This window comes from Panthera pardus, unplaced genomic scaffold (genome assembly GCF_024362965.1).
Source record: "Panthera pardus isolate Hobbes unplaced genomic scaffold, ASM2436296v1 HiC_scaffold_13, whole genome shotgun sequence".
NCBI lineage: Eukaryota > Metazoa > Chordata > Mammalia > Carnivora > Felidae > Panthera > Panthera pardus.
Genome location: NW_026526688.1, coordinates 133,080,741 through 133,108,669, shown reverse-complemented (window position 1 = coordinate 133,108,669; position 27,929 = coordinate 133,080,741). Strand labels below are relative to the sequence as shown.

The window sequence follows — 27,929 nt, the reverse complement described above, 5'->3', positions numbered from 1 at the left end:
TAATGTCAAACCAATGTTTTTATTATTAACATTATTGAAAAAATGTGAAATAAAGCTTTGAAGCATTAATTCTAAACTTAGATTTACATCATTAAGCTGCATTTCTGGCTGGAGCTCGTTTACTCATTTCTTTTTGGTTTTGTGGCCAATCACTGCTTCAAATTGAATATTCTGTAAACGATTTATAGCTGCCAAGGCACCGTCAGGAAGAAATCTGTATGGGAAAAAAGTAGAAAAGTTTTCAATTAAAAATTTTTGACACCAAAGTTCTTTTTTGTCGTCAGTTAGGATACCTTGAGAGTTATCTGGTTTGCATTTAATCTTTCTCTGTTCTTCCTTTCTTCCTTCACAGCAACTTCTCTTTCCTTGTGTGTGTGTGTGTGTGTGTGTGTGTGTGTGTGTGTGTTTTAATATTCATCATTCAAATACTATAGATATATAAGGAAAGCACTGATATATACCACTCTTCAAGCCTCCTCATATTAGTAAAATCTTATATGAGATTATATGTGATAAAGATCTGAAACTGAAGGTCTGGACTTACTGCTGAAACTGTCCATGAACCCTGATATTAAGCATTCACAGAGAGACACCACCAGAACCCACTCCATCCTTCCCTCCACCCCTCCTTAACTATTTACTGAATATCCATTATGTACTTTATAATAAGGTAGACAAAAGTCCTCGAAAAACAGCTCCTGCCTGAGGAGCTTATTGTTGAACGGAGAGGCTAAAATGAGATGAGAGATCACCTTGAAATAATTATTAAAAAATATTAGCCTTCTCTAATTAAGGACTATAACTGTGAGGAGGATTAATATGGGCTGGAATAGTGAAGGGAAACTTCAAAAGTGTTCAAGGATGGGTAAGATTTGAGCAGGCAGATGAAAGGAAGGGCCAACATGTGAATATAATAAAGCAGATGTAGTCATGTGCAAAGAAAGTCATATTGAAAAATACTTTGGTATTGTTGACTAATGCAAGATTTACATCCTTGCCTTAGGTAGAGTGGAAGATGGATGAATAAGCAGAGAGGCAGGGAAGTTCTGGCTGAGAGAAAGACGAATATAAGAGAACTTGTACATGACTTGTAACTATTCTCACAAGGAAACCTCCATGTTAATACTTGCATCTGCTCACAAAATTGTCTATGTCTGTAAAAGGAATTTTATGTGGAGAATATTAACTATATTTCCCAGTTGCTCAGTAACAAACCACCATGACAGCTTCACAATAGTACCAAAGATTTTGAGACTCTTGTTTATTGTACAGGAATACTTATTCTCCAACTCTGACAGGATAGGGATGCTCCTTCTCTTGTTCATATGCAAATATTCTATGATTTTGATTTTTTCTACATTAATATGACCTGGTTTGAGCCCCAAGAGATGAGGAATCCCACAAAACTCATTTCCTACTGTTGCTTGGCAACAAAACACTTAGTCAACTCTTGAGATGATGTTGCTATGAGGTCAAGGTTAGGCTAATTTAAGTTAGTCTATTTAAGCTAAAATGGAAGATTGAAATTGACGCAGCAATGCAGTTTGTCCACTGTTCTTGAATTGGTCTATTCCAAATTAGCAGTTTATATGGATTTGTTTCAAAATGACCCAAGGGCTTATCAAGTTTGTATAGTTCTCATTGATATAATTTCAATTTATTATAAACTGTCCCTCAGAAGAAAGCTGAGAGATTATCTCCTCTGGGTAAATAATCCTATTTCTTCTTAGCATTTTTTTTAAAGGCCTTTTAAAGTAATCACTACACCCAGTGTGAGGCTTGAACTTATAACCCCAATATCAAGAGTTGCATGCTCTACCAACTGATCCAGCCAAGCACCCCTCTTCCTAGAATTCTATGTAAGTTCTACCTCCTAAACCCTTAACATCTGACTTCTGTGTCTTTTTTAATGGCAGGGGCTTTCCTTGCGTTATGTTATTTTATTCTTATGGTATGCTTAGACAGGAGGTATTATCACCATCCCCATTTTATATATGGAAAATATGAGGCCATAGAGGCTAAATAGCTTATCCATGGTCAAAGAACTGGTAAGTGGATAAGTGGTTTTTGATCTTAGGTGGAACCTTCGTTCCTAATCACTTTATTATATTGTGTTCCTTTAAAAATGATAGAACAGCCTCTAGCAGAGATAATATGGAAATCACGGAGGTGGTAGAGAATATCATTTAAGTACTGAAAGACAAAAATCTGCCAACCTAGATCAGTGAACGTATCTTTTAAAACTTAAGGCAAAATAAAGAGTTTGTTAAACATACAAAAGGTGCAAGAATTCATAACCAGCAGAACTTCCCTGAGAAACTGTTAAAGGATACCCTTCAGGCAGAGGGGAAATGATACCAGATAGAGGTCTGGATCTATACAAATGAATAAAGAGCACTAGAAATATTAACCACATGGATGAACATTTAAGAATTTTCTTTGTTATTTAAATCTCTTTAAAAAGATATTGGCTGTTTAAACAAACAAAAACTATGTAGTCAAAGTAAAATGTACAACAATCATAGCCTAAAGTAGGAAGGGAGAAATAGAAGTGTACCATTGTAAGGTTCTTAGACTGTACATGAAGTTGTATAATATCATTTGGAGATGGGCTGTGATAAGTTAAAGATGCATACTATGAACCCTAAAGCAATAACTAAAGTAACAAAACAAAGCATTATAGCTAATAAGCCACCAAAGGAAATAAAATAAAAACATGAAAGTATTCAATCAAACCAAAAGGAGGCAGAGAGAAAAAAAGGAACCAAGATTAAATGGGATAAACAGAAAACAAATAGCAAGCTTTAAAGTAAGTTTTAGATCTAACTATATCAATAATCATATTAAATGTAAAGAGTCTAAATACCCCCTATTAAAAGGGATAGATTGTCAAATTAGAGTAAAAAAAAAACACCAAACACCTTTATACTGCTTACAAAAGTACATTTCAGACATAAGGAAACAAATAGGAGTAAAAGAGAGAGTAAAAGGACAGAAAAAGAGTAAAAGGACAGAAAAAGATTCAGTAAGATAATATAAAGAAGCTGAAATGGTTATATTAATATCAGTAGATTTCATAGCAAGGATAAACAAGGTCACTTCCAACATGACAAAGTAGTTAACTCATTTAGAGGACAAAATAATCCTAATTGCTTATGCACATAATAAAAGGCTTCAAAATACATGAAGTGAGAATGGAAAGAAAAGCAAAGAAGATAGACAAATTCACAATAGCTACAGATTTTGAGCCTCCTTTCAATAATTGATAAAATAAACAGAAAATCAGCGAAAAATACAGAAGATTTGAACAACACTATCAACCAGTTTGACATAAGCTGACATTTATAGAAAACTCAACAATACAGAATACTCATTCTTTTTGGGTGCATGTGGAACACTTCCCAAGATAAACCATGTTCTGAACTTAACCATGTCTCAGTAAATTTAAAACATTCAAGTCATACAAAGTTTAATTAAATTAGAAATCAGAAAAATGTCTAGAAAATCTCCAAAAAGTTATAAACTAAAAAATTCATTTCTAAGTAAACCATGATACAAAAGGGAAATTAGAAAGCATTTTAACAGAATATAAATGAAAACATAGAATGTCACAATTTGAGGGACAGAACTAAAAACAGTACACAGGGGGAAATTTATAGCGCTAAGTGCCTATGCTAGAAAAAAAAAAATCCATGAACTCAGTTTCTACATTGACAAACTAGAAAAAGAAAACCCAATAAGTGAATAATAGAATAAAAGGAATAATAAAGATCAGAACAGATATTAGTGAAATAGAACACACACACAAAAAATAGATAAAAAAATAAAAGAAACCAAATGCTAGTTCTTTGGAAAAATCACTAAATTGATAAACCTCTAGATAGACTGATGAGAACAGAAAAATAAAAATATAAATTTCCAATATCAGGAATCAGACATTTTAAACATATTACAAGTACAATAAGGGAAGATTTTGAATAAATTTATGCCTATGAATTTGACAACTTAGATGAAATGGACAAATTCTCTGAAGGACACACATTACCAAGAAGAAATAAGCAGCCTGAAAAGCCCTATAGGTTTTAAAGAAATTGTATTTATAGTTAAGAACTTGCCCTTAAAGAAAGCACCAGGCCTAGATGGCTTCACTGGTGAAATCTCCAAATGTTTAAAGAAGAAATAATGCCAATACCACACAAGCTATTCTGGAAAAGAGAAGAAGAGGGCGTACTTTCCAACTCATTCTATGAAGTCAATATTATCAGGATGCAATATCAGACAAAGACATTACGATGCGAGGGTGGTTTATTCTTTAAAATGAATCCGTGTAGTTCACCATATCAACAAACTAAAATGGAAAGAACATATGATCTTAATATCATCAGCAAAAGCATTTGACAACTGATATTTACTCTTGGTAAATACTCTCATCAAAATAGTAACAGAAGGGAACTTCCTCAACATGATAAAAAGCATCTATGAAAAAACATCTACAGCTAACATTATACTTAACTGTGAAATACTGAGTACTGTTCTTCTAAGCTCAAGAAGACTGCTTGGATGTGTGCTCTCACCAATCCTATGTGACATTGCATGCAAAGTTCTAGCCAGTGTCATATAGTAAGAAGAAAAACCATACAGATTGGAAAAGAAGTAAAAGGGTCTTTATTTGCCGACAATACTATCATCTAAAATAGTCTGTAAAAAAAATCCGTTAGAATTTACAAAAAACTGCTAGAGATGAGTTTAGCAAGGTTGCTAAAATACAAGATAAAATGCAAAAATCAAACACACTCACCAACACCAAACAATGGGAAATAGAAAAATTGTTTTAACTGCCTTTTGAAATACCATCAAAAACATGAAATGCTTTGGGATAAACCTGATAAAAGCTGTGTAAGACTTTTACACTGAAAACTATAAAATGTTGTGTGGAGATATTGAAGAAGATAAAAGAACAAAATGGAAAGATATTTTGCGTTCTTTGTTTTCTTGGATTGAAAGCCTCAAAATTGTTAATGTTATTTCTCCCCCAATTGATCAATAGATTCAATGCAATTTCAGTCAAAACTCCAGCAGGCTTTTAAACAGACCCTTTATTTTTAACGATACTGTGTTCTCTTGCAACTGTGTTTCCTTCAGTTGGAATAGTCTCTGGCAAAGATTAAACTGAGATGTTAGAGCAAATGAATCATTCTTTTTTTTATAGATTGAATAAGGAAATAACAGAGACAATGTAACCGTTCTCCTCAGGCACAGAGAGTTTCCACAGCAACTTTCACAACTGAAAGACTCTTCATCATGACAATAGTTCCACTGGTGTTTTAGCATTTTAGATGTTTTGTGCTGTACTTACCTTCCTAGTATTAGATGTAGATTGATATATGATGGAACAAAAATCATTTTCTTATTGGTAAGTATTCCATCTATCAAGCTTCTTGCAACTGCATCTGTCTCCAATACAGGCCATAGTCTATGATTAAGAAGAAAAAAGTTTGGTTCTTTTTGTTGTTGTTTTAATTAACAAAGGCAGGAAAATTAACTTATATCACCAAATTAGGATTTAAAAGGTTCCAGGATTCACTGCACAAACACCACCTGCCCCCACCAACTCCCCCCCCCCCCCCCCATGCCATGGGAATGTTTTGTTATCACAGTCTTAAACTTTCACACCAGGTATGCATGTTTTATGGCTCACTCAGTCAAAATATCAAAAGGGTGGAGAGGAATTAAATGACAGATGTGAAGAGGCAAGGAAGAATGGTGGGTAGGATTACTCATGGGACAGAAAGGAAACATCTGACGTCTTTCTTCGGGGCTTATTTAATACAAAGCTTTGCTAAGCATACTCTCTTTCTTCTGGAGTTATCCCATAAAGCTGGATTTGAAGGCATTCAGTACTTGAGATCCACCTCTGAATCACCTATACTGCAATTTAATGAGAGTTCCAGAAGTGCACAGGGAGTATAGCATTGCTACTGGAGGTATATAGCCTTGCTTATACTGAAGACTGTGTACATGGGCCTTCTTTCTCTTTCTTTCTTTCTTTCTTTCTTTCTTTCTTTCTTTCTTTCTTTCTTTCTTTCTTTCTCTTTTTTCTTTTCTTTCTAGAGAGAGCAGGGGAGAGGTGTGGGCAGGGAATCTCAAGCAGGCTCCATGCTTAGCTCGAGCCTGATGCGGGGCTTGATCCCATGACCCTGGGATCATGACTTGAGCCAAAATCAAGAGGTGGACACCCAACCAAATGAGCCACCCAGGTGCCCCTACATGGGTTCTTGGATATTTATTCATAACCACAGGCCCAGTGTAGAATGCCCATTAGTTCAAGATGATGATTAGAGTTTAAAATGTAAATGGATTGGAAGTGTTGCATCAAAATGAAGATGTCCAGGCATGGGCTGAACGGCCAGTGAATAAAAAGGTTGTGTAGAAGAGTTAAGTAAGCAGTTAATGAATTTTATAACTTCCTTCCCTGACATATTCTGTGATATACTACAGGTTATTATGTGATTGAGGTTTCCATGGCATTGAGTAGTAAGCCAGCAGAGAGTAATACAAATCAATACCTCTCTAAATTATTGGGTTCTGCCTTTTGTCTCCCTGATTTTTCCTAGCTGGTTTCATCAACCCAGTCTCTGAGCCAAACCTCACTTTATGGACATTTTAGCTTTTGCTGAGGAATATTCAGAATCCAGCAGTCTGGGTGTAATCAATCCCACATCTTCAGCATTGGCTGTCAGACTCCGGGGTTGCTCCCAGGCATCCATACCACCTAGGATCTTATTAGCCTACTCTTCTCATCTATTGTGCCTTCCCTACCAGTGTATCTGGTTCTCTTGGCATACACTAAGCTTAAATGCTTCCCAGGAGGGTTTTTATTAGGCCCAGTTTGCTTTTTAAGAAAACTGAGCCCAGAGTCCCAATCGTACCATAGTATTTACTTAAATATTGTATTACTGCTAAGTATCTATGGCCTAACACTATTAAGGACTCCCCTGCCAGGGGGTGACCACAGCTCCAGAGACAACCCAGATAATTCAGAGTTCAGGGTTGATAGCTTCAAATGAGGCTAAGCTTAAAGGAGAATCTGTTAGCTCTTTTGAATGAATGTATTTAGGACTAATTCCCCTCCAGAAATAAACTGGCTTCAGATTTTATTAACCTGCAGCAGAAAAATACCAGAATTGAGGCAAATTTGTGAAGAAGGTATCTTAATTTTAGCACCTTTCTGCTCACCTTTCTGCCTTTTTACTCTCCTTTCAGGACCAATTTCTCCTCTCTTATGGTCTCAAATCCTCCTTTACCAGAGACAAAGTTGTCATAGAAGTTCACCTTGACTAAAGGATTAGGGACTCAATTTATTGCTGCTTCTAAGAATATTTGCACTTTCACAGAGGACAAGGTGGTAATGGTAATCAAATGGTAATCAAGGTGGTAATCAAATACTGTGATTATATTTAATACATCAATGTTTTCCAAACCTGTCTCCAGACTCACCTGGTAGGTATGCTTGTAAAGCAAAGCAAAACAAAACAACTCATTCTTGGAGCTCATCGCAGCCTACTGAATCAGAATCTCTAAGGAAGACCCTAAGAACATTTATTGTTTATGGAAGCATAGGTGACGATTCTTAGGACAAGTTTGAAAGATATTGGAGTACTTCATGCTAGCACTGTGGAAAATGGAAAAGTACCTTTCCATACTCTATTTGAGGAGGATGAACCACAAATGGGAGAGGGAGATGTTAGGTATCGCTCATCTTGGGAGTGGGTTTCCAGGAGAGGACATTCTTGACATCCCCTAAGCACATCTATCCAGGGGTGCCTGAGTGGCTTAGTCGGTTGGGTGTCCGACTCTTGATTTTGCCTCAGGTCATGATGTCATGGTTTGTGGGTTTGAGCCCTGTGTCCAGCTGTGTGCTAACAGCACAGCTAGGAGCCTGCTTGGGATTCTCTCTTTCCTCTTGCTCTCTGTGCCTCCCCCTATGCTCTTTCTCTCTGTTTTTCAGAATGAATGCATAAATAAACTTAAAGAAAAAAAAGCACACTGGGGTGCCTGGGTGGCTCAGTTGGTTAAGCATCTGACTTTGGCTCAGGTCATGATCTCACGGTTGGTGAGTTCAAGCCCCACGTTGTGCTCCATGCTGACAGCTCAGGGCCTGGAACCTGCTTTGGATTCTCCGTCTCCCTCTTTCTCTCTTCCCTTCCCCTGCCTGTGCTCTCTCTTTCTCTCAAAAATAAATAAACATTAAAAAAAAGCAAAAAAAAAAAAAAAAAGCACACCTCTCCAGCCTGCCTCACCCCTTCACTCCCTCTTGGCACCTGAGTGTGTTGAACCTTTAACCTGATCACAAATAAACCCCAATTGCCTAAATCATTGGTAGCTGGTCACTCCTGCCAGTCCTCAATGAATTTTTTCCCTTTGTTCATCTCATTTCAAAGTGAAAAAGGCAATACAACATTAAGAAAAACATTTTGGGGTGCCTGAGTGGCTCAGTCTTTTAAGCATCCAACTTCGGTTCAGGTCATGATCTCACAGTTTGTGAGTTTGAGCCCCGCATCAGACTCTGTGCTGACAGCTTGGAGCCTGGAGCTTGCTTCAGATTCTGTGTCTCCCTCTCTCTGCCCCTACCCCACTCCCGATCTGTCTCTCTCTCAAAAAGAAATAAACATTAAAAAAAACCATTTTTCCTTTTTCACTTTTTTTCTATTTTTTCAGTTGACCCACCTAAAAACCTCCTACAGTTTTCAGGTCAATTTCTCATGCCATATTTTCATCCTGACTTGACTTTGACCTCACCTTGTGCTTGGGTTTTTGGTGAACCCAGTATTCACAAAAACTGGGCAGAGACACGAGGTTTGGATTCCAGTTTTTCCCAAGGCTTCAAGTTCTAATGTCAGAGCTCTGTGGAAGCCAACAGCAGCAAATTTGCTGGAACTGTAAGAGAATTACCCACCATTGTTAGCTAAGGTACAGTGAAACACATTCTCCAGCTTTCTGTAAGAAGGCAATGCTGATTTGGTTCGAGAATAAGTAGAAGCCAATTTTCCAAATCTTCCACTTGGTCATCAATTTTCATTTACTTTTTCTTAAATGTACCAGTTTCTTACTTAGCGATGATAGCAATAGAACAAATCCTAGTAATGTATTAACTGGCTTACTGCTTACTTTTCCACCCTACAGGTAAGGTTTTCCATTCAGTCTTCAAACTCTTGCCTAATCAGTTTTAATTGCTGTTTTATTTTGAAAAATATGAATCAGGAAAGACGTATTTAGAAAAACTACGTAACTAATATCTACACTGAAACTTCTGTGGGACTGTATACATTTCTCCTCTCTTGTTAACTTAGTTGCTAGTTTCTCTTTTGACATTGGAGGCCACTTTGGCTTCTTAATTGTGAAAATCTGGAGTAAAAAGACCTTAGGTGATGTGTGTTGTGTGTGCAGCCTTCAGCATATCACTTTATCTTCTTTGATTTTCTGATTTCTTTTTTTTTTTTAATCAGTTTTGAGAGAGAGACACACACAGAGCATGAGCGGGGGAGGGGCAGAGAGCAGGGAACACACAGAATCTGAAGCAGGCTCCAGGCCCTGAACTGTCAGCACAGAGCCTGATATGGGGCTGGAACCCACTAGCCGTAAGATCATGACCTGAGCCAAAGTCGGACGCTTAACCGACTGAGTCACCCAGGCACCCCTGATTTTTCTCGTTTCTAAAGGCAGGTGACATGAGCTGAAATCAAGAGTTGGATGCTCAATTGATAGAGCCACCCAGGTGCCCCTATTCATTGTAGTTTTGACCCAGGTGACAAGAAGAACAGTAAAGTTAAAGACTGGCTGCTTTCTTAAGGGAGAAGAGAAAACGGAAAAGTATTATTATATTGGGATTCCACATTTCTAAACCTTAAAACAATAGCAAATGTTTAATCTGTGAAATTCTTACTTGTGTTTTAAGATGTGCTGACAGCTCAGAGCCTGGAGCCTGCTTCAGATTGTGTCTCCCTTTCTCTCTGCCCCTCCCCCACTCACTCTCTCTTTCAAAAATAAGTAAACATTAAAAAAAAGATGGTAGAGACAGCTTGAAACACCGTATGTCTGTGCAATGACCCCTTAACTTCATTGAAATGTAGCCATGTCTGTGACCACATTCAGTGTCAGAAGTAATTTTGTCCATGACTCAGTTTAACCTTAACCATTATGTACAAGTAAATAATAAATCCATTAATTATGCACCCCTACACCCTCCCACTGATACTCATGTGTTGACTGTTACAAAAAGAACTGGACCAAATGTTAGCAAGTTAAATTTTTCTATGAAGTTGATATAAAGCAGAAGTAAGGAAATGAGATGCCATTGAAGAAGTTTATAAGGAAAAGATATTTTACAAATAGTGTATCCTCAGGGCCTCTCAACCTTTTCTCTTTGTGTCCTTGGTAGATCATGGAGTGTACTATCTGCATCTTTTAATCAGGTAGATGGTTTCTCTTAATCTCTCTGTCTCTGTCTCTGTTCTTCTCTCTCTCTCTCTCTCTCTCTCTCTCTCTCTCTCTCTCTCTCACACACACACACACACACACACACACACACACAATCTTTCATGGCACGAGAATACTGGAAAATGTTTTGATTCAGGGGTCGCCCTAATCAGCTTATCTTGGGCATGCAGGCTATGGCATACATTTATGTTCATTTGGACTTCTGTATGTTTTGCTTCTTAGTCCGTGGGTTCCCTGTTTCTTTTATCAACGTGTACTCATTCCAGGATATGATAGAAGCATGGCATTACATTTCATTGCTTTACAGAGGAGTTTTCAGAAATCTGAAAATATTTTAAACAATTACAACCAGTTTCATAGATAACCCTGCTATGAAGATTAGAATCTAAGGTCTAATAAGCCCTTAAAAGTATGTGAGTGTGTATGTACATATTATGTATGTATGTATCCATCCATCTATCTATATGGCATTGCTGGAAAATAATACTTACCAATATGGAATAAGATATGGAATCACCCCATGGCCACACACTGAAGCCACTGTGACGATGTGGCCATGATTTCTCTTCATCATTGAGGGAAGAAGTGCTTTTGTGATCTTAAAGATCATTGAAGAAAGAAAAAAACAATGGCACAGGTGTTAAGTTTCTAAAGTAGGTAGTTTTATTTTTAAGAAAAAAGAGCATTTGAGACTTTTGTGATGAAATGGAATATGTGTCAAGATTTCATGATTACTTCTACAGAAATGAAAAAGATTGAAATCTATTTGTTTAAATTGGCATTGAGGGCTGTGCACTGAATATCACATGCTAAGAACTCATCTTAATATTCCTCTGTCTTGCCTTCAGAAGCAATCAAATATCTCCTTTATGGATATATCATATGAACAATAATATCAAGGGAAAAATTCAGAGTTTTCAGAACTGAGAAGATTTCCTATGGTAGTCTGGTATCATGTAACTTTTTTTCTTAGTTTGGGGCTTTACCATTCTAATGAGAAGAGCTGAAATCATGTGTAACTATAGCAAGTTAACTAGAAACAGCTGAGTTCTGTCCTGATTTACAATCATTATCCATCATGAATAGATTTAGTATCTCCTTATTTGCAACATCATGTATTATATATTGATGTTACAGGAAATAAAAAGTCTTTCTTTATTTCCAAAAAGCTTTTACTGTTTTGTGAGAAATATTAATAATATTTTATGAGAATTTTATAAACACACCCTATGGACCCTATGCAAATTCATAGAGCCAGAACTGGGAAGCCAAGTCACTCCCAAGTTTCTGACCCATAGAAACTGTGAAAGGAAAATAAACACTTATTGTTGCCTCAAGCCACTAATTTTTTAAATTATTTTTGTTTGTTTTAATGAGTAGAAGTTAGTGATTCATCACTTACATATAACACCCAGTGCTCATCCCAACAAGCGCCCTCCTTAATGCCCATCACCCATTTAACCCATCCCCCACCCATCTCCCTCCATCAACCCTTAGTTTGTTCGCTATCATTAAGAGTCTGGGGGCTCAGACTCTTAGGTGGTCAGTCAGTTGAGCGTCGGACTCTTGCTTTTAGCTCAGCTAACTGTTTTGAGATTGAGCCCTGTGTCAGGCTCCAAGTTGAGCATGGAGCCTACTTGGGATTCTCTCTCTCCCTCTCTCTTTGCCCCTCCCCTGCTCATGCTCTTGCTCTCTCTCTCAAAATAATAACAAAAAAGTCTGTTTTATGGTTTGCTTCTCTCTTTTTCCCCCTATGTTTACCTGTCTCATTTCTTAAATACCATATATGAATGAAATCATGTTATTTGTCTTTCTCTGACTATTTTGCTTAGCATAATACATTCTGGCTCCATCCATGTCATTGCAAATGCTAAGATTTCATTCTTTTTAATGGCTGAGTCATATTGCATTGTGTATATATACATCACATCCTCTTTATCCATTCAGCAGTCAATGGACATTTGGGCTCTTTCCATAGTTTGGCAATTGTTGATAATGCTGCTATAAACATCGGGGTTCATGTGCCCCTTTGAATTAGTATTTTTGTATCCTTTGACTAAATACCTAGTAGCACAATTGCTAAATTACAGGGTAGTTCTATTCTTAACTTTTTGAGGAACCTCCATGCTGTTTTCCAGAGTGGCTGCAACAGTTTGCATTCCCACCAACAGTGCAAGAGGGTTCCTGTTTTTCCACATCTTCACCAACATCTGTTGTTTCTTGTATTGTTAATTTTAGCCATTCTGACAGAATATGAGGTGGTATATCTTCCTAGTGTTGATTTGCATTTCCCTGATGATGAGTAAGTTGAGCATCTTTTCATGTGTCTGTTAGCCATTTGTATGTTTTCTTTGGAAAGATGTGTATTCATATCTTCTGCCCATTTCTTAACTGGATTACTTGTGTTTTTGGGTGTTGAGTTTGCTAAATTCTTTATAGATTTTGGATACTAAACCTTTATCTGATATGTCACTTGCAAACATCTTCTACCATTCAGTAGGCTGCCTTTTAGTTTTGTTGATTGTGTTCTTTGCTGTACAGAAGTTTTTATTTTATTGTATTATTTTTATTTTAAGAGAGAGAGAGTAGGGGGGGAAGGGCAGAGGGAGAGAGAGAGAGGATCTCAAGCAGGCTCCACACTCAGCACAGAGCTTGACCCGTGGCTCAATCCCACAATCCTGGGATCATGACCTAAGCAGAAATCAAGAGTCAATCAATGTCTTGAGCAATCAAGACACTCAACTGACTGAGCCACCCAGGCACCTCTGTGCAGAAGCTTTTTATCTTGATGAGTCCCGGTAGTTCATTTTTGCTCTTTTCCCGTTGTCTCTGGAAATATGTCTAGTAAGAAGTTGCTACAGCCAAGGTCAAAGAGGTTGCTGCCTATGTTCTCCTCTAGGATTTTGATAGTTTCCTGTCTCATAGTTAGGCCTTTCATCTATTTTGAATTTGTTTTTGTGTATGGTGTAAAAAAATGGTCCAGTTCCATTCTTCTGCGTGTTGCTGTCTAGTTTTCCCAACACTATTTGCTGAAGAGATTATCTTTTTTCCACTGGACATTCTTAACAGGTTTGTCGAAGTTTAGTTGACCATATAGTTGTAGGTCCATTTCTGGATTTTGTATTGTGTCCCACTGATCTATGTGTCTGTTTTTGTGCCAGTACTATATGGTCTTGATGACTACAGCTTTGTAATATAGCTTGAAAGCCATAATTGTGATGGCTCCAGCTTTACTTTTCTATTTCAAGATTGCTTTGGCTGTTCAGGGTCTTTTGTGGTTCCATACAAATTTTAGGATTGTTCTAGCTCTGCAAACAATGCTGGTAATATTTTGTTAGGGATTCCATTAAACGTGAAGATTGCTTTGGATAGTACAGATATTTTAACAATATTTTTCTTCTAATCCTTGAGCATGGAATGTTTTAACATTTCTTTATGTCTTCTTCAATTTCTTTCAAAAATGTTCTGTAGTTTTCAGAGGACAGATATTTTACCTCATTGGTTAGGTTTATTCCTAGGTATCCTATGGTTTTGGGTGCAATTGTAAATGGGATTGATTCCTTGGTTTCTCTTTCTGCTGCTTCATTATTGGTGTATAGAAATGCAACAGATTTCTGTACGTTGATTTTGCATCCTGCAACTTTACTGAATTTATGTCTCAGTTCTAGCCATTTCTTGGTGGGGTCTTTTGGGTTTCATCTTATTTTTTTTTAATGTTTATTTCTTTTTGAGAGAGCACAAGTGGGGGAGGAACAGAGAGAGGGGAACAGAGGATCCCAAAAGGGCTCTGTGCTGACAGCAGCAAGCCCGATGTGGGGCTTGAACTCATGAACTTCAAGATCATGACCTGAACCAAAGTCGGACACTCAACTGACTGAGCCACCCAGGTGCTCCTCGGGTTTTCTACATAGAGTATCATGTCGAATAGTGAAAGTTTGACTTCTTCCTTGCTGATTGGGATGTCTTTTATTTCTCTTTGTTGTCTGATCACTGAGGTTAGGACTTCTAGTTCTATGTTAAATAACAATGGAGAGAGCAGACATCCCTGTCTTGTTCTTGACCCTAAAGGAAAAGCTCTCAGTTTTTCCCCATTGAGGATGATATTAGCTGTGGGTCCCTTTGTGATGTTGAAGTATGTTCCCTCTATCCCTACTTTGTTGAGGTTTTTTATCAAGAATGGATGCTATACTTTGTCAAATGCTTTTTCTGCTTCTATTGAGAGAATAATATGGTTCTTATCATTTCTTTTATTAATGTGGTATATCATGTTGATTGATTCATGAATATTGAACCACCTCTGCATCTCACATATAAATCCCTCTTGATCATGGTGAATAATTCGTTCAATGTATTGTTGGATTCAGTTTGCTAGTATCTTGTTGAGAATTTTTGCATCCATGTTCATTCGAGATATTGGCCTGTAGTTCTCCTTTCTCATGGGGTCTTCAGTTTTAGAATCAAGGTAATGCTGGCCTTGTAGAATACGTTTGGAAGTTTTCCTTCCATTTCTATTTTTGGGAACACTTTGAGAAGAATAGGTATTAACTCTTCTTTAAGTGTTTGGTAGAATTCCCCTGAGAAGGCATCTGGCCCTGGACTTATGTTTGTTGGGAAATTTTAAAAATCTTTTTATTTATTTATCTTTTAAATAAAATTTATTTATTTATTTATTTAGAGAATAAGCAGGGGAGAGGCAGAGGGAGTGGGAGAGAGGGAAACTCAAGCAGGCTCCCTGCTGTCAATGCAGAGCCCGATGCAGGGCTCAAACCCACTGACTGTGAGATTATGACCTGCGCTGAAATCAAGATTCGGACGCTTAACCAACTGGGCCACCCAGACATCCCTTTTTGTTGGGAGATTTTTGACTACTGATTCAATTTCTTGTCTGGCTATGGGTCTGTTCAAGTTTTCTATTTTTTCCTGTTTCAGCTTCGGTAGTTTATATGTTTCTAGGAATTTCTTCATTTCTTCCAGATTGCCCAATTTGTTGGTATGCAATTTTTCATGATATTCTTCTTTAAATGTGTGTATTTCTGTAGTGTTGGTTGTGATCTCTCCTCTCTCATTCGTGATTTTATTTATTTGGGTCCTTTCTCTTTTCTTTTTGATAATTCTGGCTAGAAGTTTATCAATTTATTAATTCTTTCAAAGAACCAGCTTCTAGTTTCATCGATCTGTTCTACTGTTCTTTTCTGTTGTTTCTATATCATTTATTTCTGCTCTAATTTTTATTATTTCCTTCTTTTAGGCTTCATTCCTTTTCTAGCTCCTTCACAGGTAAGGTTAGGTTGTATATTTGAGATTTTTCTTGCTTTTTAAAAAGATTTTTTTAAATGTTTATTTCTTTTTTTTTTTGAGAGAGAGAGAGAGCATGAGTAGGAGAGGGGCAGAGAGAGAAGGAGACACAGAATCAGAAGCATGCTCCAGGCTCTGAGCTGTCACCACAGAACCCGATGCGGGGCTTGAACCCACAAACTGTGAGATCATGACCTGAGCTGAAGTCAGACGCTTAACCAACTGAGCCACTCAGGCACCCAAGATTTTTCTTGCTTCTTGAGATAGACCTGTATTGATATATACTTCCCTCTTATGACTATTGCATCCCAAAGGTTTTGGATCATCATGTTTTCATTTTCATTTGCTTCTATGTATTTTTTTAATTTCTTCTTTACTTTCCTGGTTAACCCATTTATTCTTTAGTAGGATGTTCTTTAACCTCCATGTATCGTGTTCTTACCAAGTTTTTTCTTGTGGTTGATTTCAGGTTTCATAGTGTTGTGGTCACAAAATATGCATGGTATGATCTCAATCTTTTTGTATTTGTTAAGGCCTGATTTGTGACCCAGTATGTGATCTATTCTGGAAAACATTCCATGTGTGCTCAAAAAGAATGTGTATTCTGATGCTTTAGGATGAAATGTTCTGAATATATCTGTTAAGACCATCTGGTCCATTGTGTCATTCAAAGTCATTGTTTTCTTATTGATTTTTTTGCTTAGATGATCTGTCCATTGTTGTAAGTGGGGTTTAAAGTCCTCTGCTATTATTATATTATTATCAATGAGTTTCTTTATGTCATGTTATGTTATGTTATGTTATGTTATTTATATGTTTGGGTGTTCTCAATTTGGGGCATAAATATTTATAATTGTTAGATCTTCTTGTTGGCAGTAGACTTATATGATGATACTGTGCTCTTCATCATCTCTTATTACAGTCTTTGGTTTAAAATCTAGTTTGTCCGATATAAGTATGACTACTCTGGCTTTTTTTTTTTTTTTTTTTTTTTGATGTCCATTAGCTTGGTAATGGGTCTCCATTCCTTCATTTTCAATCTGGAAGTATCTTTAGGTTTAAAATGAGTGTCCTGTATGCAGCATATAGATAGGTCTTATTTTCTTATCCATTCTGATACCCTATGTCTTTTGATTGGAGCATTTAGTCCATTTACATTCAGAGTGATTATTGATAGATATGAATTTAGTGCCATTGTGTTATCTGTAAAGTCATTCTTTCTGGAGATTTTTTTCTGTTCCTTTCTAGTCTTTGTTGCTTTTGGTCTTTTTTTCCCACTCAAAGAGTCCTCTTCAATATTTCTTGCAGGGCTGGTTTAATGGTCACAAACTCTTTTAGTTTTTGTTTGTCTGGGAAACTCTTTATCTCTCCTTCTGTTCTGAATGGCAGCCTTGCTGGATAGAGTATTCTTGGCTGCATATTTTTCCTGTTCAGCATGTTGAATATACCATGCCACTCCCTCTGGCCTGCCAAGTTTTTATGGCTAGATCTGCTGCTAACCTTATTTGCCTTCCCTTGTAAGTTAGGGATTATCTCCCTTGTTGCTTTTAGAATTTTTTCCTTATCTCAGTATTTTGCAAATTTTACTATGATATGTCTTGGTGTTGGCCTGCTTTTATTGATTTTGATGGGAGTTCTCTGTGCCTCCTGGATTTGGATATGTTTTTCCTTCCCCAGATTGGGGAAGTTTTCAGCTAAAATTTGCTCAAATAAACCTTTTGCCCTTTTCCCTTCTTTCTTCTTCTGTGACTCCTATGAAGCAAATACTATTATGCTTTATGGGGTTGCTGAGTTTGCTAAGTCTCCATTTGTGATCCAATATTTTTTTCCCTCTTCTTTTTAGCTTAATTATTTTCCATAATTTTATCTCCTATATCACTTACTCATTCCTCTGCTTCTTCCATCTTTGTAGTCATTACATTCAGTCATGTTTGCATCTCAGTTATAGCATTTTTTATTTTGGCTTGACTAGCTTTTAGGTCTTTTATTTCTGCAGTAAGGGACTCCTGGTGTCTTCTATGCTTTTCTCAAGCCCAGCTAGTATCCTTTTCATTGTTGTTTTAAATTATGAGTCAAGCATATTACTTATACCTGTTTCAGATCCCTGGCCATGACCTTTTTTGTTCTTTCTTTTGGAATGAATTCCTCTGTGTTGGCATTTTGTCTAGATCTTTGTTTTCTTCTCTGTGTTAGAAAAGCCTGTTATGTTTCCTACTCCTGAGAGTAATGGCTTTATTAAGAAGAGGTCCAGGTTCTGGTGCTTCATGAAGTGTTTCTAATGTATGCTATGCACACTCCGCTGTTGTGTTTTGGATGCTCTTTCCCTCAGGTCAGTACACTGCAGAGTTTTTCCTTGCCTTCAGTGGGGAGTATTTGGACCTTGTCCACTGTGAGGTGAGTTTCAACTAATATGGTTTGGTCTTCTTGTTAAAAGAGGACAGAACTTATTTCCACTGTAGCTAAGGCTTTGCAGCACTCTATGGTCAGTAGACTTGGTGCATGTGGGGGTTTGTGCTGGTCTTCTGGGGAGGGGCCCACTGCTGCTCTGGCTCTCAGGTATACTTGCCCTCATATAAAAATACCTGCAGAGCACAGATGGACAAGGCTTGGTGTAAGCAGCTCAAACCTCCACTGTGGATGTTGTGCTGCTCACTGAAGTCTGTCCCTATTTCCATGATGTGGCCTCTTTTCTCCCTCTATTTGTGCAGTTTGTTCCCTGAGTCCTCAGATCAATTTCTTGGGTGTTCAGAATGATTTGATATTTATCTAGCTGAGTTCGAGGGATGAGGCAAGCATAGTGTCCCCCTACTACTCCACCGTCTCAACTCAGGCCACTAAATTTTAATAAATTTGTTATGCAGCTATAGACAACTAACACAGGAGGTCTCTATGTACTTTTGTGGTCATAATAATCAATCCTCATTACCATGTGTGAGGGGTTGGGGAAGATGGAAAGAACATATCTATTTTCTTCTCTCTTCCAGAATCCAGATTTGCTCTACACTGATATTGGGGCACTGTAAGATTAATCCATAGAAATGTTTTCTACAAAGGTATATTTCAGTCTTCTACTAACCAACTACAAGAGGTTTGTAGAGCCATCTATCTAAGTTCCAGCATGGATCTAGAGCTTATCTGAGTCCCATGCAGAAAATGTCCAACCCCTACATACATAGAAGTAGTGATTTATGTTGTCCTTTCAGTTCTAAAATTCCATGACATGAGGTCACAAGTGAATGTATATTGTATATATTTCCTCTAAAGTACTGAAAAAATGTATACTGACAACCCTTAGCAAAACTCCACAAGTATTTTTTGAGCACTTGGTCCATCCATGCCATGTTTTGTGTTAAATTCTGGTGGATAAGACAGACCAACTAGCCTACATTCTGGTGAGTTGTGTCTCTTCAAACTCTGTGTCCTTCTCTCAGAGACTCTTCCACTCAAATTAATTTGGTAATTCTTGATTTTAGGCAAATATAAAGGTGTGAACTCAATTACAAATTTCATGTACCTTAAGAGGATGAGTCAGACATGCACAAACCAGAAATGTTTCTCACACTCACCCAAAAATGTCCTAGGATGTTGACCTCAAAAGTTTTGGTAATCTCTTCATCCTTGGTACTAAGAAGGTCAGCTGGATATACTACCCCAGCATTATTCACCAAGATGGTTACATCTCCTACTTCTTTCTTTACCTGTGAAGGGAAAAAAATTACTGGGTATGTTATAGAAACTCAAAGTTTTGGGGCTGATGTAATCCACGAATTAGATTCTTTATTCCACTTGATAAGAAATCTCAGAGTTCAGGCTGGAAAGAGCTTTAGTCCAAAAAGTGGATGCAAAGAGAACACTGTCACAAAGTTAGGAGAAACTATGTTTTTTAACATCTGAATTTTCATATTATGTAAATCATAGATTTTTAAACTTTATCTATAAAGTGAATTAATATTCGTGTTGATTAATTGATATATTGGTTCTGATCAAACATTTTTATAGTGCTAACTGAGTAGTCTTGTTTCTACCACCTACTAATTATATGATCGTGGACTGGCTTAACTCCTCCTTAGCAGAGCAAAATCTCAGTTTGCTCATCTGTCAAATGAGGTTAATAGAGTTATTGTAGAGATGAAATTAAAGGATGCAGTAGTTTATCAGAGTGCTCGGTTCATTTGATATTTACTCTTTTAAAAATTGTTACAATAATTACTAACATTACATTTTCTTTTTTTTTTTTTTTTTTTTACCATTTATTCTATATATTTAATTGCTGTTCGGTTGATTAAAAAAATGTTAACACCAGCAACACAGTTTTTTTTTTTGTTTTATTTTTTTGTTTTTTTTTTTAATATATGAAATTTACTGTCAAATTGGTTTCCATACAACACCCAGTGCTCATCCCAAAAGGTGCCCTCCTCAATACCCATCACCCACCCTCCCCTCCCTCCCACCCCCCATCAACCCTCAGTTTGTTCTCAGTTTTTAACAGTCTCTACTGCTTTGGCTCTCTCCCACTCTAACCTCTTTTTTTTTTTTTTTTTTTTTTTTTTCCTTCCCCTCCCCCATGGGTTTCTGTTAAGTTTCTCAGGATCCACATAAGAGTGAAACCATATGGTATCTGTCTTTCTCTGTATGGCTTATTTCACTTAGCATCACACTCTCCAGTTCCATCCACGTTGCTACAAAAGGCCATATTTCATTCTTTCTCATTGCCACATAGAATTCCATTGTGTATATAAACCACAGTTTCTTTATCCATTCATCAGTTGATGGACATTTAGGCTCTTTCCATAATTTGGCTATTGTTGAGAGTGCCGCTATAAACATTGGGGTACAGGTGCCCCTATAACATTACATTTTCTATCGAAGACTAGATTACTGGCAACATAAATAAAATACCATAGAGAAAATAAAGAAAAAAAAAAAGGAATTACTGCAAAAGTAATAGGATTAAGATAAAACTAAGAAAGTGATTCTTTCTCCTGGTGATGAATCTCTTCTCTGTCACTCTATACCACTGCTCAAACTTCTGATCAGAAAGAAATTGGTTAGTAATATGAAATAATAATAATAGGCAGAGTTGAGTGGGTTCTATACAAGGAAAGAAATGTATATCCTTCCTTATTCATACAACCATCTTAGTTAGCAGAGGCTAAAATAGAATTTAAATCAGGCAGCCATAAAGAATCTTTCCACTGTCCATGGAAATAGACACAAAATTATTTGAAGGGATTTGTAGTTTGAAATCTCACCTGCTTTACAGAGTTATAAATGTCTTCTCGGTTACTGCAGTCTACGACAGATACATGCACGGTGGCCCCCAGTTTTCTGCATTCAGCTGCTGTTTCCTCAACACCGTGCTGTAATTGGAAAAAACAAATGTAGAAAGATGTAGGTCAGTTAGGGGACAAGACAAAGGGAGAAAGACTTGGAGAAGACATTTCTTTAAAGATTAAAATTCATGGGATGTCTAGGTGGCTCAGGGTAAGTATCTGACTCTTGCTCTCCTTTTAGGTCTTGAGCTCAGGGTTGCAAGTTCAAGCCCCATGTTGGGCTCCACACTGGGCTCTGCACTGGACATGAAGCCTACTTTAAAAATAAATAAATAAATAAATAAACAAATTAAAGATTAAAATTCATGTCCAAAATGTCCTCCTTGTTTGTACAAAAGCTTCATGAGAAACACTGCCTGCCTAACTTGCAAAGGGAGTGTATGTGGTGTTTCTGCCAGTGAATGCTCATACTAGATATGGGTTTTTATCTTGTTTGACTACATTCTCAACAGCCATTCTGCATCTAAACAAAACAAACCAAACCAAACACCCTTCATGTTTTTACAGCTTTTTATCTTGGGTTAGAGGTTCCTCAAGAGGCAGTTTTTTTAAAGCAGACTATTCTCATAGACAGAAGAACATGCTTGAAAGATGTTGCTCTTTGTGGGGTCATGAATGGAGGTGTTGGGGTACATAGAAGAAAAGAAAATTCAGCTTTTCATTTGACAGATTGTCAAATTGTTGTTGAGCACCAACCATATAGTAGCAGTAAAGCATCAGGTAGCAATTCTAAACTAGTGGTAATTTTAAACCATATGCCTCTGCCTGTCATACTTTTCTTGATGATTCTGATTTAAGCCACTAGGAGGGAAGGAGAAAGAAGGATCCTTATTCGAGGAAGCCTTTCCTAGGGAGGCAATGCTACCACTCTTGGTGATATAATATTATGTTCAAGTGTTTTGGAGTGAAAATGGGCAAAGGCCACAGCTAGAGTCTCATCTATGTAACAACTTCATACATATAATAAGTTTATAGTAACTTTGTATGCAGAAACCCAAGACATGGATGTAGAGAAACTTTTTTTCAGCCTAAATTCAAAGACCTTTTTCCTAAGATAAAACTGTCCTGATGTTTCTTGATCTGTATTTCCAGAAAACTAGAATTCTTTTCAAGTTTTGACATCTGTTGATTTTACAGAGATTATAAGGTTTTAAAAATTACACTTTTTGGGGTGCCTCAGTGGCTCAGTCGGTTAAGCATCTGACTTTAGCTCAGGTCATGATCTCATAGTTCCGGCTCTGTGGTGACAGTGGGGAGCCTGCTTTGGATTCTGTGTCTCCCTTTGCCTCTCCCCTGCTCATGCTGATGCTCATGCTCATGCTCTGTCTCTCTCTCTGAAAAATAAACATTAAAAAAATTTTTTTAATTACATTTTTTCCTCTCACAATTTGTAGATTCTTCCCTGTGATGAAGAGGCAAGGCCGCCTGAAAGCCCTTTTCTCACACCGGGATGTTCACAGTGCGGCTGTTACTTGAGGTGGTCCCTGAATGAGTGGCAAGTGGTTCCCTTAGCCAGTGCTGCCTCCCTTGGGTCCTTCATATTCCACTACCTCAGGCTCAGCCCCAGAGTAGCAGCCTGAAATCCCAAAGAACAGACCCTCACAGACATTAGGACACAAAGTCACAGAGCCAATATCCCCTCATAGCCTTTTGGGGCTTGCAGAGGAGTAAAGAGGGAGGAGAGGAGCTCTTTCACCAATTTATTTATTTATTTATTTTTAATTTTTTTTTTTTTTTTTTTTTACATTTTATTTATTTTTGAGAGAGAGAGAGAGAACACAAGTGGAGGAGGGGCAGAGAGAGAGAGACAGAATCCGAAGCAGGCTCTAGGCTCTGAGCTGTCAGCACAGAGCCCAATGCGGGGCTCGAACCCACGAACTGTGAGATCAAGACCTGAGCCGAAGTCAGTTGCTTAACCGACTGAGCCACCCAGGTGCCCCTTTCTTTCACCAATTTAGACGTAGCTTGCTCATAGTCAGATTACAAGAACCACCATGCATTTTTTTGTCTCTAGACTCATGGTCAGTAGAGAGAATTCATGACCAGAGCTTTCATCAGATGCTTTGATTAAAGAATTAATAATGTGTCAGTCTTCTACCCGAGCTAGAGAATTACAAAATGTAATGTCTTGTTTTTTTGTAAGCAAAAATATTTGCTGTAACCTCAACCCCAGTTTGCAGTGACTCCACTTTTCAGAGTGTTCCTAAAGCAACAGTTTAGATTGAATGAGGGCACACTGCTAACATGACTCTAAGGCAAAAGAAGTCAGCCATAACCAAGAGAGCTGGCACCTTCCACAGGTTGAAGGAGATCTGAGTTACATTTATAGCCTTACAGTGAATCATTTAACACCTTGAATGTTTGGTTTTTAAGTTTTTTGTTTTGTTTTTTTTTTTTTTTTGAGAGAAAGAGAGCGAGAGCACACACACATGCAAGTGGGGGAGGGGAAGAGAGAGAGGGAGAGGGAGAATCTCAGGCAGGCTCCGTCAGGGCAGAGACTTGGGGCTCAATCCCACAAACCAGGAAATCATTATTCAAGTTGAAAGCAAGAGTTGGTTGCTTAACCAACTGAGCCATGCAGGTGCCCTTAATACCTTCATTGTTTAACCATAAAATTCAGGGATTCAAAGATACCCTATGAGGTTAGGTGACTCATCCTTCAGGCAGAATCTTAAATAAGTCATTTTTATTCCTTGTCACTGGAATTAAAAAAAATGTAATCAATAGGGCACCTGGGTGGCTCAGTCAGTTAAGTGTCTATGCTGACATCTCAGAGCCTGGAACCTGCTTTGGATCCTATGTCTCCTTCTCTCTCTGTTCCTCTCCTGCTCACTCTCTCTCTCCCTCTCTCTTTCTCAAAAATAAATATTAAAAAAAATTTTTAAATAAAAAAATTAAAAAATGTAATAAATATCAGTCATCTCTCCCAAACACATATCTAGAAAGAGATTAAAAGGTTATATTTTATCAAGCCTTTTTCCTGGATTTATACTTCTTTCTTTCTTTTTTTTCTCTTCTTTCTTTCTTTCTTTCTTTCATTAATGCCTAAGAACAGCAGACAGCAGTTTTCTCAATTTGTAAATCTTTCCCCTTCTAGAAAGCTCATTGGAATCTCTTCAAGGACCAACTGATGCCAAATCACTTCCCTGTATATCAACTCATCTATTAAATGCCTGTGTATGTTATACAAAATGTATCAACTTTTCCTTGTACAGTATTCTTTACTGTCTGGAAAGAACCAGAGAAGAACTACTTTTCTAAGATCAAGTGACTTATTTTTTTAAAGATTTTATTTAAAAAAAATTTAACATTTATTTATTTTTGAGAGACACAGAGTGTGAGTGGGGGAGGGGCAGAGAGAGGGAGATGGAATCTGAAGCAGGCTCCAGGCTCTGAACTGTCAGCACAGAGAATGATGCAGGTCTTGAACCCACAAACCACAAGATCATGACCCGAGCCAAAGTCTAACACCCAACCAACTGGGCCACCCAGGCACCCCTCGAGTTTATATATCTTTAACACAAAGCTCTTTAATTTAAATATACAGCCACATATTAGATATCTTCACCAGAATATTCCTCAGGCATCTCAGACTCACTCAGGGCAAGCAGTGTTAAAAAGTTATATGGAGAGTGTTGGAGCTGTTTCCCACCAGTGTTGGGCGATCTTGGCTGGGTGGGGGGAGGAGGAAGTAGGGAAGAGAAATGCCACCTGCCAGGTCTTTTGTTCTTTTTTTTGTTGTTTAATTTTTTAAATTGATTATTTATTTAAAAATTTTTTTATTACATTTATTTATTTTTGAGAGACAGAGACAGATCACGAACAGGGGAGGGGCAGAGAGCGAGGGAGACACAGAATCTGAAACAGGCTCCAGGCTCTGAGCTGTCAGAGCCTGATGTGGAACTTGAACCTATGAGCTGTGAGATCGCGACCTGAGCCAAAATTGGATGCTTATCCGACTGAGTCACCCAGGTGCCCCTAAAGATTTTATTTTTAAGTAATCTCTACACCCAACATGGGGCTTGGACTTACAACCCTGAAATCAAGAGGTACACGTTACCGACTGATTGGGGCACCAGCCAGGTGCCCCAAAATGACATTTTTGAAGGCTTTAAGAAATAGGACAACTGGACATGACAGCAAAGAACATCAGAGAGTAGTAATATAATGGCCATTAAAATCTCACTGTGATCTGTGGAAAATCTGATTTTTTTTTTCATGTTTATTTATTTTTGAGAGAGTGAGCATGGATGGGGAGAGGGCAGAGAGAGAGTGACAGAGGGTCTCAAGTGGGCTCTGTGCTGACAGCAGAGAGCCCGATGTGGAGCTCAAACCCATGAACCATGAGATCATGACCTGAGCCAAAGGTGGATGCATCATTGACTGAGCCACCCAGGTGCCCCAAAAATCTGATTCTTAAAAAAACTTCACAGTTTTTCCAACCTAAAAATCCTGTCACATTTTTCTGTGTATTATTTTTATGGACTTCCAGAATTCACAAGTGTAGGGGAAATGATACAAAATTTCAGTTTTATTTTTGAGTAGCTAATATAATGTTTACAAAGAAAAATATGAATGCTCAAGAGAAAGCCTGACCCACTGCATGTTGCTGTTGTTGTTTTTAAAATGGCTTATGTTTAGTATGGACAGACATTGTTCTAAGTGCATAAAATTCACTTGTTTAATCCTCTTGCCAAGGAGTCCACAAACTTTTCCTGTAAACTGAGAGAGAGTAAATATTTTAGGATTGTGTGGGTGGGAGTGGAGGCAATAAGAGGTTCTTCTTTGGAAGAAGAACCTTCTTGGATGTTCTTCTTTGTTTCTTTATTTGCTTGTTGCTTTGACAACCCTTAAGAAAGGTAAAAAACATTGCTAGCTCAACAGCCTGCCCAAGGACCAGGTTTGTTCCATTAGCCAGAGTTTGCTAACACCTGTTATTACCCATCCTGTGAGGTATTATCTTCATTTCAAAGATAAGGAAACTGGAAGCTTGGAAGTAGCCTGGCTCCCGAATCTGTGTTATCAACTTAAATATCATGGCATAAAAAAATCACTGCTTAGTTCTCATTTATGTTCCCTTCGTCAAACCACCCCAATACATGTAGAATAAGGCACCAGGGACGTTAGCTATTAAACATTAAAAAAGAAAAATACAAAGGTACACAGATGCTAAGTCAAATAATTTTCGAAACATATGCCTTACTTATGACTTTAAAAGATGGGGCAAATGAATCCATTACCTTATTAATATCCCACAAAACCAGTCTGCTCTTCCGTTTTGCAAATTCATAGGCAGTCGACCTGCCTATTCCATGTCCGGCTCCTGTAATGAGGATAGTCTCCCCAGCCACAGATTTTCTCCTTTGGGGAATGAAAATTTTCACCAATGCCTCCAAATAGGAGTAGATGATGGTGAGCAGAAGAAGGAGGAAATCGAAGATAATATTCATGGCTCTGCTCTGTACTCCTTCTCTGGCTCAATCCTTGTCTACCCGCAGCTAAGAGCCACCTTCTGCACAAAGGTCCAGGGGAGAGCTGTGCTCCAGGTGTTGATAGGACTGGCAGAAGTAAGCCAGATTTCCTCTACGTGTTCTGATAGGCTGGCTACACCGCGAGTTTGGAAATGATGCAATTGCTACTAAAAGCTTGGCACAGGGACAAAGGAATCCTGGAGAAAGTGCTCTCTGGACTTGCTCTCGGAGAAGCAGTTTTGTGCTGTGTTGCACAATTAAGTGCAATTATTCTACAAATAATTCTAGAGATGGTGCATCAGCTAATTGTCTCTTGGTAGTCTCTTGGTATCTTTCTGTAAACGTGTGTGTGTTTGTGTGTGTGTGTGTGTGTGTGTGTGTGTGTGTGTTTAATTGAAGGAAAAAGAGAAAGTAGAGGTATTGTCCTAAGGAGACTTAAATAAAATTATGGGCCAACCAAGCTTAGTTTGGTTCATTTATTCATGAAAGCTCAGCATCAATATTTCAGTTAACTAATTTTTTTTTTTACATGAGATGCACATTTCCCTGAAACCCTCTTAAGTTTGGGGGAGATTGGAGGTTATACAAAGCAATCAAATCCCTTTGTGATACTATGGGAATGAGCATTAAATCTCCTGATTTATGCTCCAAAAGTCTCCACTTAAAAGTGGTGTGACTTCCAATACCCCAAAGTAGAAACAGTCCAAGTGTCTATCAACAGATGAATGGATAAACAAAATGTTATATATACATACAATGCAATATCATTCCTCTTTTAAAATGAATGCGATTCTGATATATGCTACAGCATGAATTAACCTTAAAAACATTATGTTAAGTAAAATAAAAGATACAAAAGGACAAATATTGTTTGACTCCACTTATATAACCTATATTAGTCAGATACATAGAAATAGAAAGTAGAACGGTGGTTTTTGGGAAATACCACTATTTCTTTGGAGACTATAACATGAGACATTTACAGGATTTATGTACATTGCTATAACCCACTGTTTTAGTCTAACTATAGTAGTCTGCCAAGTAGAAGTTGAGGATTATAATCTCTTCAAATAAATAATTTCCCCTTCCTTTCTGGAGGTTTAATTGTCAAAGGTTCTGTGCCCTGCCAAACTGATAAAGCAGTATTAGGTAGTCTTAAATGTCTTATAAACTTCTTGAAGCTCCAAAACCTAGTTCCTACCTGAACAAATCCCAAGTCCACATCTTGTAGAGGCCTCTGCATATTTTCTGTTTATGAAACCCATTGCTTCATCTCTGCATATCAATCCTACTTTTTTTCTTATAGTAGCAAAGAAAGGGTCTTGATCGCTAT

The 27,929-nt window shown here is 37.6% G+C and overlaps 1 protein-coding gene across 1 annotated transcript; it reads right to left on the bottom strand.

Annotated features, from left to right (window-relative positions):
• On the bottom strand, window positions 1-26,677 carry HSD17B13 (hydroxysteroid 17-beta dehydrogenase 13). Its single transcript, XM_019464997.2, has 7 exons — window positions 26,366-26,677; window positions 21,045-21,152; window positions 19,359-19,490; window positions 10,989-11,095; window positions 8,800-8,937; window positions 5,357-5,473; window positions 1-214 (listed from the first exon to the last, which is right to left on the bottom strand). The coding sequence occupies exons 1-7, from the start codon at window positions 26,573-26,575 to the stop codon at window positions 124-126; spliced, it is 903 nt and encodes a 300-aa protein (XP_019320542.2). The 5' UTR covers window positions 26,576-26,677; the 3' UTR covers window positions 1-123.
• Window positions 26,678-27,929: the final 1,252 nt, after the last annotated feature.

Coding starts and splice junctions, on each gene's coding strand:
- HSD17B13 (XM_019464997.2), bottom strand. CDS start 26,575: ATGAATATTATCTTCGATTTCCTCCTTCTTCTGCTCACCATCATCTAC. Junction 19,491..21,044: donor TTTATAACTCTGTAAAGCAG/GTGAGATTTCAA, acceptor TTCCCTTCACAG/GTAAAGAAAGAAGTAGGAGA. Junction 8,938..10,988: donor CCATATCTTATTCCATATTG/GTAAGTATTATT, acceptor ATTCTCTTACAG/TTCCAGCAAATTTGCTGCTG.